The sequence below is a fragment of the Phacochoerus africanus genome, chromosome 4 (genome assembly GCF_016906955.1).
Source record: "Phacochoerus africanus isolate WHEZ1 chromosome 4, ROS_Pafr_v1, whole genome shotgun sequence".
Classification (NCBI taxonomy): Eukaryota; Metazoa; Chordata; class Mammalia; order Artiodactyla; family Suidae; genus Phacochoerus; species Phacochoerus africanus.
This window is the reverse complement of record NC_062547.1, coordinates 73,893,854-73,908,740: the sequence shown is the minus strand read 5'-3', so window position 1 is coordinate 73,908,740 and position 14,887 is coordinate 73,893,854. Positions and strand designations below refer to the sequence as shown.

General features: G+C 51.2%; 1 protein-coding gene across 2 annotated transcripts in view; it reads left to right on the top strand.

The window, feature by feature from the left end:
• Window positions 1-3,474, top strand: part of KDM4B (lysine demethylase 4B) — a 142,118-nt gene extending 138,644 nt beyond the window's left edge. For both annotated transcript variants that reach the window (XM_047777411.1, XM_047777418.1), the window contains 2 exons: window positions 475-567; window positions 1,585-3,474. In XM_047777411.1, the coding sequence (XP_047633367.1) occupies window positions 475-567; window positions 1,585-1,761 (270 nt within the window). In that variant the 3' untranslated portion in view covers window positions 1,762-3,474. The remainder of the gene's footprint in view (window positions 1-474; window positions 568-1,584) is intronic.
• Window positions 3,475-14,887: the final 11,413 nt, after the last annotated feature.

The following is a 14,887-nucleotide window of genomic DNA, read 5'->3' as shown; positions in this document are numbered from 1 at the left end:
CAGTGCCCCCGATTTAAAAAAATGGCAAGTTGGTTGTGAGTGTCTTCCCATGATTACAGAAGAGAAATTATTTAAAAAGTGTGAAATGGGAATTCCCGTCATGGTGCAGTGGAAACGAATCTGACTAGGAACCATGACGCTGCGGGTTTGATCCCTGGCCTCGTGCAGTGGGTTAAGGATCCAGCGTTGCTGTGAGCTGTGCTGTAGGCCAGCAGCTGTACCTTCAATTAGACCCCTAGCCAGGGAACCTCCGTATGCTGCGACTGTGGCCCTAAAAAGCAAAAGCAAAAAAAAAAAAAAGGTGTGAAATCTTAGAAGGAAAACCACCTGTGTCCCTGTGACAAAGTTGACGGCTGCGGAATGCAGGTTGTTTCCTGTCTGTCGCTCACGTGGGGCGGAAAGAGAGTGGAGAGTGACAGGGCCTCGGCCAGGAGGTGCCGGCCAGGAGCTCTGAGAACTGCGTCCCCTTGGCAGGTGGAATTCGAGGACGGGTCCCAGCTGACAGTGAAGCGTGGCGACCTCTTCACGCTGGACGAGGAGCTTCCCAAGAGGGTCCGGTCGCGCCTAGTAAGTGGCCAAGCGGGGTAGGTAGGGAACGCTGCCCCCAGGAGCCCTTAGTGGGCCTTTAGGAGTGCCCGGCCAGGCATCCTTGACCTCCTGCCTCGGCCTTTGCCTATTCTGGGGCCAGAGGGGCGGTGGGAAGGTCAGCCCGGCTGGCGAGGAGGCAATACCTGAATGTGGATCTGAGCTGCAGGTTGGCTGTGCAGAAAGGAACTGGGGAGATGGCTTTCCCTTATTCTTTCTTTCATGTTTAATCCAAAGGCAAGGTTTTGGGGAGCAGGGGCTCTGGCCGTGGGTGGAAGAGCTGAGTCAGAGCTGGTGGGGGTCTCAGACGCAAGGTTTCCTTGTGGGGCGGGGAGGGGGGTGGGCAGACAGGAGCTACCAGGCAGACCACCACCCAGGGTGTGGCCTGACCTTGCCTCCCACGCTCTGTGGACAGCAGGGTGCCTGCCCTGCTAGGGGGCCAGTGACTGGGAGGTTAGGGCCCCTCCTCCGCCTACTGGGGAACTCACTCCCAGGACAGGGATTCGTGAGGTAGACGTGGCTGTCGCCAGGGAGCGTTGTCTCTCAGAAGATCATTAACTGAGGGATCCAGCAGCCCAGATCCGTTGGTCCCAGCAGGGCGGGCATTTGCTCTAGCCAGGCCCTCAAGTGGAGCCCCGATTTCAGTCCATTCTGGCCGCTGTAACAAAACACCCTGGACTGGGGGGCATTTAAACCACAAGCAGTTTCTCCCGGTCCCAGAGCCCAGAAGGCCAAGATCCAGGCACCGGCAGATTGGGTGTCTGATGACGATCCTGGTTTCCAGACAGCTGTCCTGACGTGGTGGGGGAGGGAGGGAGCGCTCAGGGTCCTTCCGTTCCGAGGGCTCCACCCCCACGATCGAATCACCTCCCCAAGGCCCCGCCTCCTGTTCCCATTGCTGGAGGGCTTCCGCGTTGGACTTACAGGGTGACCCAAAGCTCGAGTCTGCAGCCCCCCCGCCCCCCACCACTAACCCCCGTGCTGTCTGGTCTCCTGCAGTCGGTCAGCACCGGGGCCCCGCAGGAAAACGTCTTCTCGGGAGAGGAGGTGAAGGCCGCCAAGCGCCCGCGGGTGGGCACCCCTCGCGCCGCGGAGGACTCGGGGCGGAATCCGGACTACCTGGCCTTCATGGAGAGCCTCCTGCAGGCTCAGTGCCGGCCCGGAGCCTCCTTCTAGGCCAGCCGGCTGCCCAGCGACCCCCTCGGCCCAGCAAGGCAGGCGCGGCGGGCCCTGGCGTTTGCTTGCTGTGTGAATCCCTGTCCTCGCCTCCCCCGCCCGAGAGCCTACCTCGGCGGCGGCGGCGACAGGAGCGAGCAGGACGCCGCACGCGCCCCCGGACTCAGGGAGCAGGGCCCCGTGGGCTCTGGGGGGCCAGCGGGGGCACGCGCCACCCCTTCGACCCAGATTCGTAAACCATGTAAGCTCTTCTTCTCGAAAAGGTGCTACTGCATTGCCTGCCCCCTGAGCAGCCTTGGAGATTGTGACTTCTGTATATAAATCACCTTTGTGAGGTTCTTTCTATAAATACCTATTGTTTAAAAAAAAAATGCAAGAAAAAAAGGAAAGAAAAGGAAAAAAAAAAAAACAAACCCAAAGTTGTTTTCTAGATTTGTGGCTTTAAAAACAAAACGAAACGTCCTTTTTCTCAAAACCGAAATGGCTGCGGGAGATGAAAGCAGCTCTTGTGTTTATGTTTGTCGTGTTTTCGGGTCTTGCTCCTCCATGAGCCACAGGGATGTGCTGCAGCTGCGGCGAGGCCTGGGGGAGCCTGGAGGCCAGGGCAGGATGCCTGGGGACCTGGGAAGGTGGCGCCTGGTCCCTCGAAGGTCTGGGCGGCTGGCACCGCCTCCTGGGCCCTCGGAAGGAGGCCAGCAGCTCCCTGGGGGTGGCCTCCCCCCCGCCCCCATGTGCGTGGCCTTTTGCAAAATAAATGCTCTCTCTTCTGGTAGCTCCATCTTTAGCTTCTTTCCCTCTGGAGGCCCATTCCCCAGCCGAGGCCTCGGATGGGAGGTCCTTGGGGGTCGGGCTGTGGCCCGAGTGAGTGAGCCAGTGAGCCGGGGGCTCTTCCCCGGACCCCTAGGGGCTGGCATATCCTGTGTCCTCTGCAGCGCAGGGATTGGTGCGTCTGGGAGAGAGAGCACGAAAGGGAATCTGCTGCTTTCAGCTCGAGGGAGATCTGCCTCTTAAGGGTTGTGGGCTGAATTTCTACACAAAAACGTGCTCCTCGCGCCCTTCCCCCCCCCCCCACCCCGGGCTGGGGAAGGAGCTAGCCCGGCTCAGCCCGCCCCCACCCGCCCCTGTCCCCTGCAGAGGGATGGAGAGCATCACTTGCTTGTATAAAAAAAGAAAAAAAAATTTTTTTTTTAATTTAAAAGAGGCTCTAACGGTCGCCAGGCCAGAGAACCACGTAAGGAAAGTGGAGAGTAACTTCATTGGTGGGGGAAGGGGCAGGTGCCCTGGAGGGGCGGGCGGGGCGGGAGGTACCAGGGGAGTTGGCGAAATGTGGGGGTTCCCTCTGCATGCAGCAGCCCCCCACCCCGGGCGCTGTCCCTGTGTTCATATGTAGTTTGAAAATGCTATTTATATTGTAAAGAGAATAAAAAGGAAGCGGCCAGACGCCCCTCTGGCCGCATGGCCAGTCCTTCTGGGTCGCACCCGGTCGGTCGTGGGTTCCCAGACTGGTGCAGACAGGTGGCGGCACAGCAAAGGGAAATGCACTTTCCCCACGAAGATATATCTGTGTCTATGTGCGAAAACGGCAAGAAAAAAGAAAACCCACCCCCTCTGATTTTTTTCCTACCCGAGATTAAGGATGCGCTGTATTTTTGCCTAATTCCCCTGCCTCTAGGTTCATAATGAATTAAAGGCTCGTGAGCACTGCGAATTACAGCTCCAGGTCGTGGCAGTGTCTTCTTTTCTGAGCGGGTGCCGGGGAGGTGGTCAGCGGTCTCCACTCAGGGGGTGGGCTCCGGTTGCCCCCACCCCCAGGATACAAGGGGCGTTGGCGGCCGTGGCATCTCCTTCCCCCACCCCCACCAGAGGGTGGGCTGGGCACACATTGGCCTGGCCCCATGGTCTCTCCTCCCAGCCTCCAGAATGAGATTTACCTACCAAGCTGGACATATGGCGTTTGTGTCTCCATAAGACTGCCCCCATTAGAGGCTGTCAGGTACCCCTCTTGGGCTGGCTGAACCAGAGGTAGCTGTGGCAGCAAGTCCCTTCTGCTGGGGTGGGGCCCTCTATCTGACCCCTTGCTCTCTCAGCCTTGACCCACTCAGTTCCTGTCATATCTGTGGAGTGTGTCTTTTCCCTTTCACTTTTATTAATTCTTTTTTTTTTTTTTTCACTTTTTTTTCCGGGGGGGAAGCTGTGCCCACAGCAGGCAGAAGTTCCCCAGGCCAAGGATCAAACTCACGCTGCAGCAGTGACTACCCTGGAACCTGAACCTGCTGAGCCACCAGAGAAATCCAGGGGAGTGTATTTTGTAGTGAGCAGCCGCTGGATGTGCGAGACAGTGGGTCTCACGCAGTGGGATGAGATTGGGTCCCCTGTATTTAGAAATGTGTCAATGGTCCAGCCAGTTCTGGGGATACAGCAGTAGTTGGGACCCTCGCCCTCCAGGGCTGACACCAGGGGGAGCCACTGACAGTACATAAAATGTATGAAATGGCAACTATGATACAAATAACAGGGAGTCCTGGAGGAGCTGAGAGGTGAGCCATGGGGGTGTCTTGGGAGCACGGCCAAGGCAAAGGCCCTGAGGCGGCACCGTGCCTGGCATTTTGGAGGAACATTGAGGGGGCCCATGTGGCTAGAGCAGACTGAACCTGAGGGAGAGAGGGAAGACAGTGGGGCAGGGAGTGCAGGGCCTTACCGCAGAAAGGCAGGAGCCCTGGAGTGCTGGACCATGGGCCATGGACGGTACTCAGTGCTCACAGGCGCCCTCTGGCTGCAGAGAGGAGAACAGACCCATGCAGAGACCAGGGCAGAGGGGGCTGAGCTGGGCGTCTGGAAAGATGACTTTTGCCATGATCTGGGATGGGTGGGTTAGGAGTGGGGAGAGGCCAGCTGCTCTCCAGTCAGTTCTGAGCACAATCCCCGCACAGGAAGGTAACGGCTGGACACGGGGCTGAGGGTCAAGGGAAAAGCTTTGAGGAGATGTACTTACTGGACAGGTAGGCCCTGGGTTGTCTGTGCAGAACAGTGATGGGGGGAAGCTGAGAGTGAGGGGCTGTGGACAGGGGCTCCCCCTCTGGGCCTCAGTTTTTCTTCTGCAGTATGAGCATCCTAAAGGATGCTGTGTCTGGAGCAGATTTCCTGGAGCAGATTTCCTTTGATGAAATCTCCATCCAGCCACTGCCACCATCACCCACTTCTCAGACCCCTTTTTGGGGAGATGGGCCTGTGGTGCCCTCAACACAGCCAGGACTCAGTTTCCTCGTCTGTTACAGGGAGCCCTCTGTGGCACTGACGAGGTGGGTCAGCATCCTCTGAGCCTGCCTGGGGCCGGGTAGGCCTGCTTGCTGTCCTCCCCCACCCCAAGTTGCCCCCCTCCTCTGCTGGCCACCCCACCCGGCCATCTCCCTGCCCCTTCAAGGGTGCTTAGGGACACAAGTCATAGCCCTGAGATCATCACCAACCAGAGAAGTTGCCAAAGCTGAGTGCTGACTGCCCTATGGCTCACCTCAGCCCTGGCACCCACACCCCAGAGCATTATTTATGGATTAGATTTCCTTTGTGATTTTACTCCCTTAATGGGGAAAATAAGAATGATTTGCTGCCACCAGCAGCCAGAGAGGGTGACACCATGACAGGAGGAGTGGGTGTCTGGCATCTCCTTGATGTGGGGTCTACCCACCACTCACGAGGTGGCAGGGACAGATGGTCCCCCTCCCAGCAGCTCCCCAGGGTGGCAGGGAGGGGCCTCCCCAGCCAAGACAGCCTCCCTCCCCACTCCCCCCAATAACCCTGGCAGCTGCTTCACTTTAGAAACACAAAACCTGGGAGTTCCCATTGTGGCTCAGTGGGTTAAGAATGCACCTAGTATCTACAAGGATGCAGGCTTTGATCCCTGGCCTTGCTTAGTGGGTTAAGGATCCAGCGTTGCTGCAAGCTGCACTGTGGGTTGCAGATGTGGCTCGGATCTGTTGTTGCTGTGACTGTGGTGTAGGCCAGTAGCTGCAGATCCACTTTGACCCCTAACCTGGGAACCTCTGTATTTCTTCTCTGTCCCAGGGGCCAGAAATCCAAGACCAAGGCGTCACAGGGCCACATTCTCTCCATAGGCTCCAGGGGAGGCTTCCTGCATCTCCCAGCTTCTGGTGGCCCTCAGTGTCCCTTGGTTTGTGGCTACACTCCTCCACCCTCTGTCCCTGTCTTTACAGAGCCATCTCTCTGCCTCCAGTGTCCCTCAGCCTTTCTCTTATAGGGACACCTGTCATTGGATTTAGGGCCACCCAGATAATCTAGGATGTCCTCCTCATCTCAAAACCTTTCACTTAGTTACATCTGCAAAGCCGCTTTTTTCCAAATAAGGTCACAATCACAGTTTCTTGGAGGTGGGATGAGAACATATTTTGGGGGGAGTCCCCAGGAGCCTCCTTCCCTCACCACAGCCTCAGTGACCCAGGACAGAGTGGTCCCATGACCATCCCCTGACTTGACTCTCAGCCCCGTGACCATAAGGACACAGTCTTGGTCCCATCAGCAACCCCCCTGGTCAGTGGTGGTGTAGGTCACAGCTGTGACTTGGATTCAGTCCCTGGCCTGGGAACTTCCATATGCAGTGGATGCAACCATAAAACAAACAACAAATGGCTGTGATTCTTACAGTCACTATTCTGTTTCACATACCCTGATCCATAACTAATTAAAACCAACCAGAACATGGTGGGCACCCCAAAATGGAAAGCAGATGGTAATACATGAACCCAACTACAAATGAAGGGGGAAGAAAAGAGCTGACCTAAGTAACTCTTGAAAACAGTGTTTTGACCCGATACTGTCAGGCTGGAAACAAAAATACCTAGACACTACTGCGTACTCCGCTAGAAGCTGCTTTTCACAGGTAGGCTATTCTGTAGCTACTTTATGTGAATCCTAGGATTGAACAAATGGGTAAATAAACTAGATGAGAACACCTCAGAAAAAGAAGGATGCTCAGAGAAAGGTTCCTCTCAGAGAAAGAAATTACAGGGAGTTCCCGTCATGGCTCAGTGGCTAACGAATCCGACTAGGAACCATGAGTTTGTGGGTTCGATCCCTGGCCTCGCTCAGTGGGTTAAGGATCTGGTGTTGCCGTGAGCTGTGGCATAGGTCACAGATGTGGCTCAGATCCCTAGTTGCTGTGGCTGTGGCGTAGGCTGGCAGCTACAGCTCCAATTAGACCCCTAGCCTGGGAACCTGCATATGCCTCGTGAGCAGCCCTAGAAAAGGCAAAAAGACAAAAAAAAAAAAAGGAAAGAAATTACAAGTAAGTCAAGAGGGTGGAGGAGTTCCTGCAGCAGTGCAATGGGTTAAGAATCCAACTGTAGGAGTTCCTGTCATGTCTCAGCAGTTAACGAATCTGACTAGTATCCATAAGGACGCAGGTTCGAACCCTGGTCTTGCTCAGTGGGTTAAAGATCCGGCATTGCCATGAGCTGTGGCATAGGCCGGCAGCTACAGCTTCGATTGGACCCCTAGCCTGGGAACCTCTGTATGTGGTGTGTGTGGCTCTAAAAAGAAAAAAGCATCCAACTGTAGGAGGCATGGGTTTGATCCCCAGCCCAGGGCCGTGGGTTGTAGGATCCAGATCCAGCATGGTCGCAGCAGTGGCTCAGGTTTGATCCCTGGCCCAGGAACTTCCATATGTATGAAGGCCCAGGCCTTCAATTTGTACAGCCATTAAAAAAAAAAAAAAAAAAAAAAAAAAAAAAAAAAAAAAAGAAGAAGAAGAAGAAGGAAACTAGAACAAACAGAATCCCCCTGTTTTTTGGTAAAAAGTAATATCCCATTGTACAGATGGACTGTCATTTGTTTAATTGATCCCCTATTGGTGGACATAGAGGTGATTTCCCAGTTTCCCCAATTATGAGCAATGCTACAGCAAAGCAGTTTTCTTGGTATTCATGTATTCATGCTTCTCTAGAATAAATTCCTGAAAGGGGTCTCAGGGAGGGGGGGATGGCTGGGTGGAAGCTTCTGTCATTTTGCCTTTAATTCCTGCAGCCAGATGACCCCCAATGCCTTGTGCACCTCCTCTAGATAGAGGAGCCTATCTGCTGCCCCTTCACCCTGCAGGACCAGGGCTCTCACCCAGCCTGTGATCCCCATCCATCAGATGGGTGAAAACTGTGTCTGCTCATGAACGAAACATTCATTCCTCTTTTAATGAGTCAGATTGAGCAGCCTGTCAGATGATGAAAAGCCTTTTGTCAGAACCGTCTTAAAACATGTTATTTAAAAATTCCCCGATAATTGTTTCCCGCCAGCCAAGAGGTTGATTTGATGTTCAGTCTTTCTCCGTGCTGTATCCATCCTGCTCCCGTCGCTGGCTGAGTTGTGGGTCAGGGGCCACATCCCAGGCTCACTCGTCTCTGATCTGATTCTGTGAAATTCGAAAAACTAAGCCTATAATTACTGAGTAGCAAGGTCAGCAGCAGGCGGCAGGAGGCTCGACAGCAACTCAAACGAGGACTGGGAAAATGCAGGCATGTCTCGCCAAAGACCCCTGCCCCTCCCTGCAGCCTGGAAAATTGGTCCTTGCCATTAGGGAAGAAGCACACACGCCACATCCAATTTCGGTTGTGTTAACATGGCAAAGAATCCCGCATTGGTGTCTGCTGAAGCATTTGGGTGTAGTTTTCAAATATATCCCACGATGAATCATTCATCTCCAACAGGAAAAGAAAATCATCACGTGCCCCATCACGTGTGAAGGGTCAGACCTCTGGTGACGAAGCTGCATTTTCCTAAGAAATCCCACGGAGTTCCCTGGTACAGTGGGTTAAGGATCAGCGTTGTCCTGGCTGTGACAAGAGTTCCCTGGCCCCGGAACTTCTGTAGATGTGTCAAAGGGCAGGGGCTGGGGGGTGAGGGAGAGAAAGAAATCCCAATTTGTTCTGAGTTAGGGATGTCAGCCCCAAAGAGATGGCCCTGGGCCTTCCAAGTGGTTGAACACCTCCCGGCCCCACGGTGAGCAGCTGAGCAGCCGTCTGAGATAACAGCTGTAGAGATGGGCAACATGAGGGTGTCACAAAGAAACGTTATCTCAAAACGCATGTTTCAAAAATGTGTGCAAGCACCTTTTCCCAGGGACGCCCACATCCTTCAGCAGGCTAGCCTGTCACTGCTGCCCAGCTTGAAGAGGGCGATGGGGCTGTTGTCATAATATTCATCATTTTCTTTCTTTGCTCTGTCCCCAAAGGAGGCAAACCACTGCCCCTGGCTGTTCTTGATGTACAAAGCTGCATGGAATTTGTAATTTACAGGCAACCTCGTCTTTCTGCAGCAATGGCTCATCCTGGTTGTTCCCCAAGCTGGTGGCCCTTCAGTACTGACCCCATCTCGCCTTCCCAAAGCGACCCTGAGGCTCACGAAGAAATGCTTAACGCTCTACTTTAGGGTTTTTGGTTTTTGGGGTCTTTTTTAAGTAAAAGGAAGGAAGGAAGAAAGGAAGAAAATAAATGCTTAACGGTAAAGATCCTCTTCCCTGGAGAAAAAAAATCAGTAATTAAGTGGGGCAGATGCTATTGGTGGAAAAACCCAGAAGACATCCCCAAGTGCTTCTCCCTTGTTCTCCTCCTTTCCACTAAAGGCTGGGAAATCCAAACACTTGCCTTCCTAGCCTCCCTTGCAGGTATATATGGCCGTAGGACGTGGTTCTGAGCAATGAGACCTAGGCAGTTGGGGAATTCTGGGGAAGTTTTCAATTGCCTCAGGAAAGGGACAGTCAGGTCTGGTGCTGCCCCTTTCCCCAGTCTTCTTACCTCTTCCTCCCATGTGGAATGTGGGCATGATGGCTGGAGCCACAGCAGTTACTTTATAATCACGAGTGGCTGAGAGATGTCCCTGACATCTTTCATTCATTCACTCACTGGGCTGGTAGCACTTGCCTGTTTACAGTGTGTAAATTACTCTCCTTGTGGCTGATTTCAAGCTATCAATCCGATATCACTGATTTACAGAATCAGAAAAAGAAGCACAGTAGCCCACCATTAGATAATGTTTCCACCAAACAGATACAATAGATATTAAAAAAAAAACTCAAGAGCATAGATGATAGCAAAATGTAGTAAAAAAAAAAAAAGTACCAAGTGATGACTTGAATATTTATCATTTGGGTTTTAATATAATTTGTTTCGTATATAAAGTTTCTATAATTTTATTTTTCATAATGGCTGTGTTTAACAACCAGTTCACAACACGAATTGCATTATTTTGCTCAAGTTTGGGAGTGGGATAAAAATATTTGGTTGAATCCAGAGGTCACTGGCTTTTGTTTGAAAAATATTTGGTCCGATTCTGTTATATTTTTTGCAGCTCAGATTGCCAGTAGCCCCGTGTCACCTTTCAAGAGCGTTTCCTAACTGTTAATGCACCAGGAACAGAGCTTGTGTGACCATAGAGTTGATAAATGCCAATTGATTGCTGTGTTTTCCATTCACACCCTTTCCGGTGCTTGTGAGAATTCCTCATCCTCACAGTTTAACTAGTCCCGGCACGTACAGATTCTGTGTTTCCAATTCGTGCCGACCTGTAGGTACTTACTGCTCACATTTACAGCTTATTTCCAGACATTGACCTTATGATTTGAGCATGGCTTTTACACCTCAATGAACCACTTCCAAAAGTTTTTATGGAAGTAGAACACACATACAGAAAAGCACACATAATGAATAATGATGAATATCTACGACTTGATCACCCATGTAATTAGCCCCAGATTGAGCAGTGAAACATGTCCAGTGCTCCCAGGAAGCCCCTGTGTGGCCCCTCCTAGTCACTCCCCCACAAGGGGGCACCCATATCCCATTCTTATCCATCGTCATAAATTGACTTTGCCTGTTTTGTATTTCTTCTCTCTCTCTCTCTCTCTCTTTTTTTTTTTTAGGGCTGCACCCAGGGCATGTGGAGTTTCCCAGGCCAGGGGTCTAATCGAAACAGTAGCCACCGGCTTATGGCACAGCCACAGCAACGCTGGATCTGAGCTCCTTTGCGACCTACACCACAGCTCATGGCAACACTGGATCCTTAACCCACTGAGCAAGGCCAGGAGTCGAACCCTCATCCTCAGGGATGCTAGTCAGATTTGTGTACGCTGAGCCACGACAGGAACTCCCGTCTTGTATTTTCTAGGAATGGAATCATGCAGTATAATATCTTGAGATCTGACTTCTTTCCACTCAAAATTATATCTCTAAGGGTCATCCATATTGTCTATATCTGTAGTTCATTCAAAAAACCCTTTTTCATAATTATACGCACTATTCCAGTATGTGAATAAACCGCGGCGTTCTCTGCTATGTATGCTACGCTCTCTGTGCTCTGTGTGCCTGGGGGCTCAGACCCCAGGAAGATGCTCCAATCGCCACGTTGTTACCAGGTGAATTTCATCCCCTCAAAATTCACATGTTGAGGTCCTAACCAGGGTACCTCTGAATGTGACACCCCCCCACCCCCGCCTTGGGAATAAAGCCTTTGCAGATGGAATTTAAGATGAGGTCACACTGGAATGATTGGTGTCCTTATAAAAAAGGGGAGATCTGGAGTTCCCATCTTGGCTCAGCAGTAGCGAACCTGAGTACTATCCAAGAGGATGCGGGTTTGATCCCTGGCCTCGCTCGGTGGGTTAAGGATCTGGCATTGCCGTGAGCTGTGGTGTAGGTCGCAGACACATGGGCTCAGATCCCTCTTTGCTGTAGCTGTGACATGGGCCAGCAGCTGAAGCTCCGATTTGGCTCCTAGCCTGGGAATCTCCACATGCCGCAGGTGCTGCCCTAAAAAGCAAAATAGTAATAATAATAAAGGGAAATCTGGACACAGACCCACACATCTTGGGAACATGAAGCAGGGGATAGAGTGAGTCCTGGGAGGGTTCTAAGTGGGGAAACCATAGAATCAGCCCAGAGTTTGCTTCAGGGACAGGAGGGGAAGTCAGCAGAACTTGTGAGTCCCCTGAAAGGCCAAGGCCTGCGAACTGAGCGGGGCGGACGGGCCAGCTCTCAAACCCCTGCCTCCGCTGGATTCCACGTGTTGACACCAGGGCCACGGCCATCTGATAATAGAATCTGTTCAGAGCAGCTGCCTGGTGACAAGTATAATAAAGCGTATTAATGAGGCCATTATTACTCCCTAATTAAAAGCTAATAACGAAGAGTTAATTGCCTTTAAAAGATGAAGCCAGGCTGGGCTGGGATTTATCTCTGTTTGCCTTCGCTTGCCTGGATAGGCTGATATTTGGGAACTAATTAATTGAATCAAATCTTACAGAAAACTAATAATCTCCTTGTGCCTTTTGGGCCATTGAATTAAAAGGTGTTTGCGGTGCGTCTGGGTTTCTTTTGGGGCGTGGTGAGGTGTTTTCATTTTAAGGGGTCCTGGGCTCTCTGTTCCTGCGGGGCAGGGGGTAATCCTAGGAGGGGGGTTGGCGAGATGACAGGGGTCTGGGGGCCACTCGTCCTCCTGATTCTGGTTCACCCTCAGTTACCCAGAGGCTATTTCCAGGGAACAGACAGACTCGGCCAAATTTCAGATTCATCTCCTTAATAATAATAGTAGTTATTATTACCTTTTATTTTGAAATAGCTTGAGACTCCACAAGAAGATCCCCAAAATAGTACGGAGAAGTTCTGTGCAGCCTTCGCTCAGGCTCCTCTATAATCTGTTTTACACAACCCTTCTACCTTATCCAAACCAAATTGGTGTTGTACGAATTTACACAAGCCTTAGGCACCAGCCTTATTCTGATTTCACCGTCCCTGCCCCCTTTCTTTTTGTCTTTCTGTTCTTTCTTCTCTATTATGTATTTCTCTTTCTTCTGGGAGGGAGGAGGGGGGAGGGGGGGAGGGGAGGGAGTGAGGGAGGGAGCGGGGGGAGGGACAGGGGAGGAAGGAAGAGAGACGGAATGAGGAAGGAGGAAGAGGAGGGAGGAATTGAGGGAGGATTCTTTTCTTTCTTTCTTTCTTTCTTTTCTTTCTTTCTTTCTTTCTTTCTTTCTTTCTTTCTTTCTTTTCTTTCTCTCTTCCTTCCTTCCTTCTTCCTTCTTTCTTTCTTTCTTCTTTCTCTTTTCCTTCCTTCCTTCCTTCTTCCTTCTTCCTTCCTTCCTTCTTCCTTCCTTCCTTCCTTCCTTCCTTCCTCTTTCCTTCTTTCTTCTTTCTTTCTTTCTTTCTTCTTCTTTCTTTCTTTCTTTCTTTCTTTCTTTCTCTCTCTCTCTCTCTCTTCCTTCCTTCCTTCCTTCCTTCCTTCCTTCCTTCCTTCCTTCCTTTCTTTTCTTTCTTTTTTTGTTTTTTAGGGCCACACCCAGGGCATATGGAAGTTCCCCGGCTAGGGGTCGAATCAGAGCTATAGCCGCTGGCCTACATCACAGCCACAGCAATGCAGGATCTGAGCCCATGTGTCTGCAACCTACACCACAGCTCATGGCAACACCACATCCCCAACCCACTGAGTGAGGCCAGAGATGGAACCCGCATCCTCATGGATCCTAGTCAGGTTCATTAACTGCTGACCCATGAAAGGAACTCCACCTGCCCCCTTTATTTGGCTTTGGCTTCTAGCAGACTGATAGGGGATATCGGTTCCCAGACTAGGGATTGAACCTGGGCTGAAGCAGTGAAAGTGCAGAGTCCTATCCACCAGACCACCAGGGGAACTCCCATCCTTTTAAACTTTATATGGGGATATGTCACATACCAGCAAGTTCATCCTTTTCAAGTGTACATTTCAGTGGCTGTCACTGTATTTACAAGGTGGTACAATCATCACTTCTATCGATTCCAGAACATTCTCTCCACCCCAGAAAGAAACCCCATCCCCGTTATCATCCCCCCATCCCCTCACAACCATGAATCCACCCTCTGTCTCCATGGATCTGTCTATTCTGGACATTTTCCATCCCTGGGCTCACACACTGTGTATCCTTCTGTGTCTGCTGTCACTAAGAACATCTCAGTCACAAGGTCCATCCAGGTTGTAACGTGTGGCGGCGCTTCTCTCTTTTACTGCATATAAGTTTTTGTGCGGATGGATGTTTCCAATTCTCTCAGGTCTGTATTCATTTTGAATTGTAAGGTTTTCTTTTCCTTTTTTTTTTTTTGGCTGCCAGGTCCTTAACCCACTGAGCCACCAGGGAACTCCCTGTAGGGTGTTTTTTTTTTTTAATTGCATGCCTAAAATGCAAATACACCACTGGCAATAAAGCTAAATATTTCTCCATCTTGTGCCTCTTTCCTAAGCTCAGACCCTCCTCTCAGGGGTAAAATCCCACTGCATGTGGGAGCCTCCTACACACCATTCTCTGTGCATTTACAGATATCCACGTGTCCCCAGGGAGATGGAGATGCATCCACTGACTTGCGAGTGTTTTCACAAAGATGAAATCTCAGTTCTAATGAAATTTGGCTGTGTGCCTTGTTTGTTTTTCTAAGAAATCCCCATAGAATTACCTGTGTTTATTTCTTCCTTTTGCTCTTATGAATTGAGTTATAACTCAGCTACAAAATGACGCTCCAAGCTGAAGAGCACAGCTTCATGGTTTTGCATATATAGAGACACCTAGGTTATTCCCACCCGAAAAAAATAGGACAGGGTTTGGCAAACCCTGGCCCAATGGCCAGATCTAGCCTCCTGCCTGTTTTGGGTGGTCTGCAGACCAAAAATGCTTTTACTTTTTTTCTTTTTTGTCTTTCCTGGGGCCACACCCACAACATGTGGAGGTTCCCAAGCTAGGGGTCTAATCGGAGCTGTAGCAGCCAGCCTATGCCACAGCCACAGCAACGCCAGATCTGAGCCGTGTCTGCAACCTGAACCACAGCTCACAGCAACGCCGGTTCCTCAACCCACTGAGCAAGGACCAGGGATTGAACCCGAAATCTCATGGTTCCTAGTCGGATTCGTTAACCACTGAGTCACGATGGGAACTCTCTGTTTTTTGTTTTTTGTTTTTACCACACCTGGGGCACACAGAAGTTCCTGGGCCATGATCAAACTTACATCACAGCCGTGACAATGCTGGATCCTTAACCTGCTGAGCCATCAGGGAAATCCCACTTTTTTTTGTGGCCACACCTGAGGCATATGGAAGTTCCAGGGCCAGGGATTG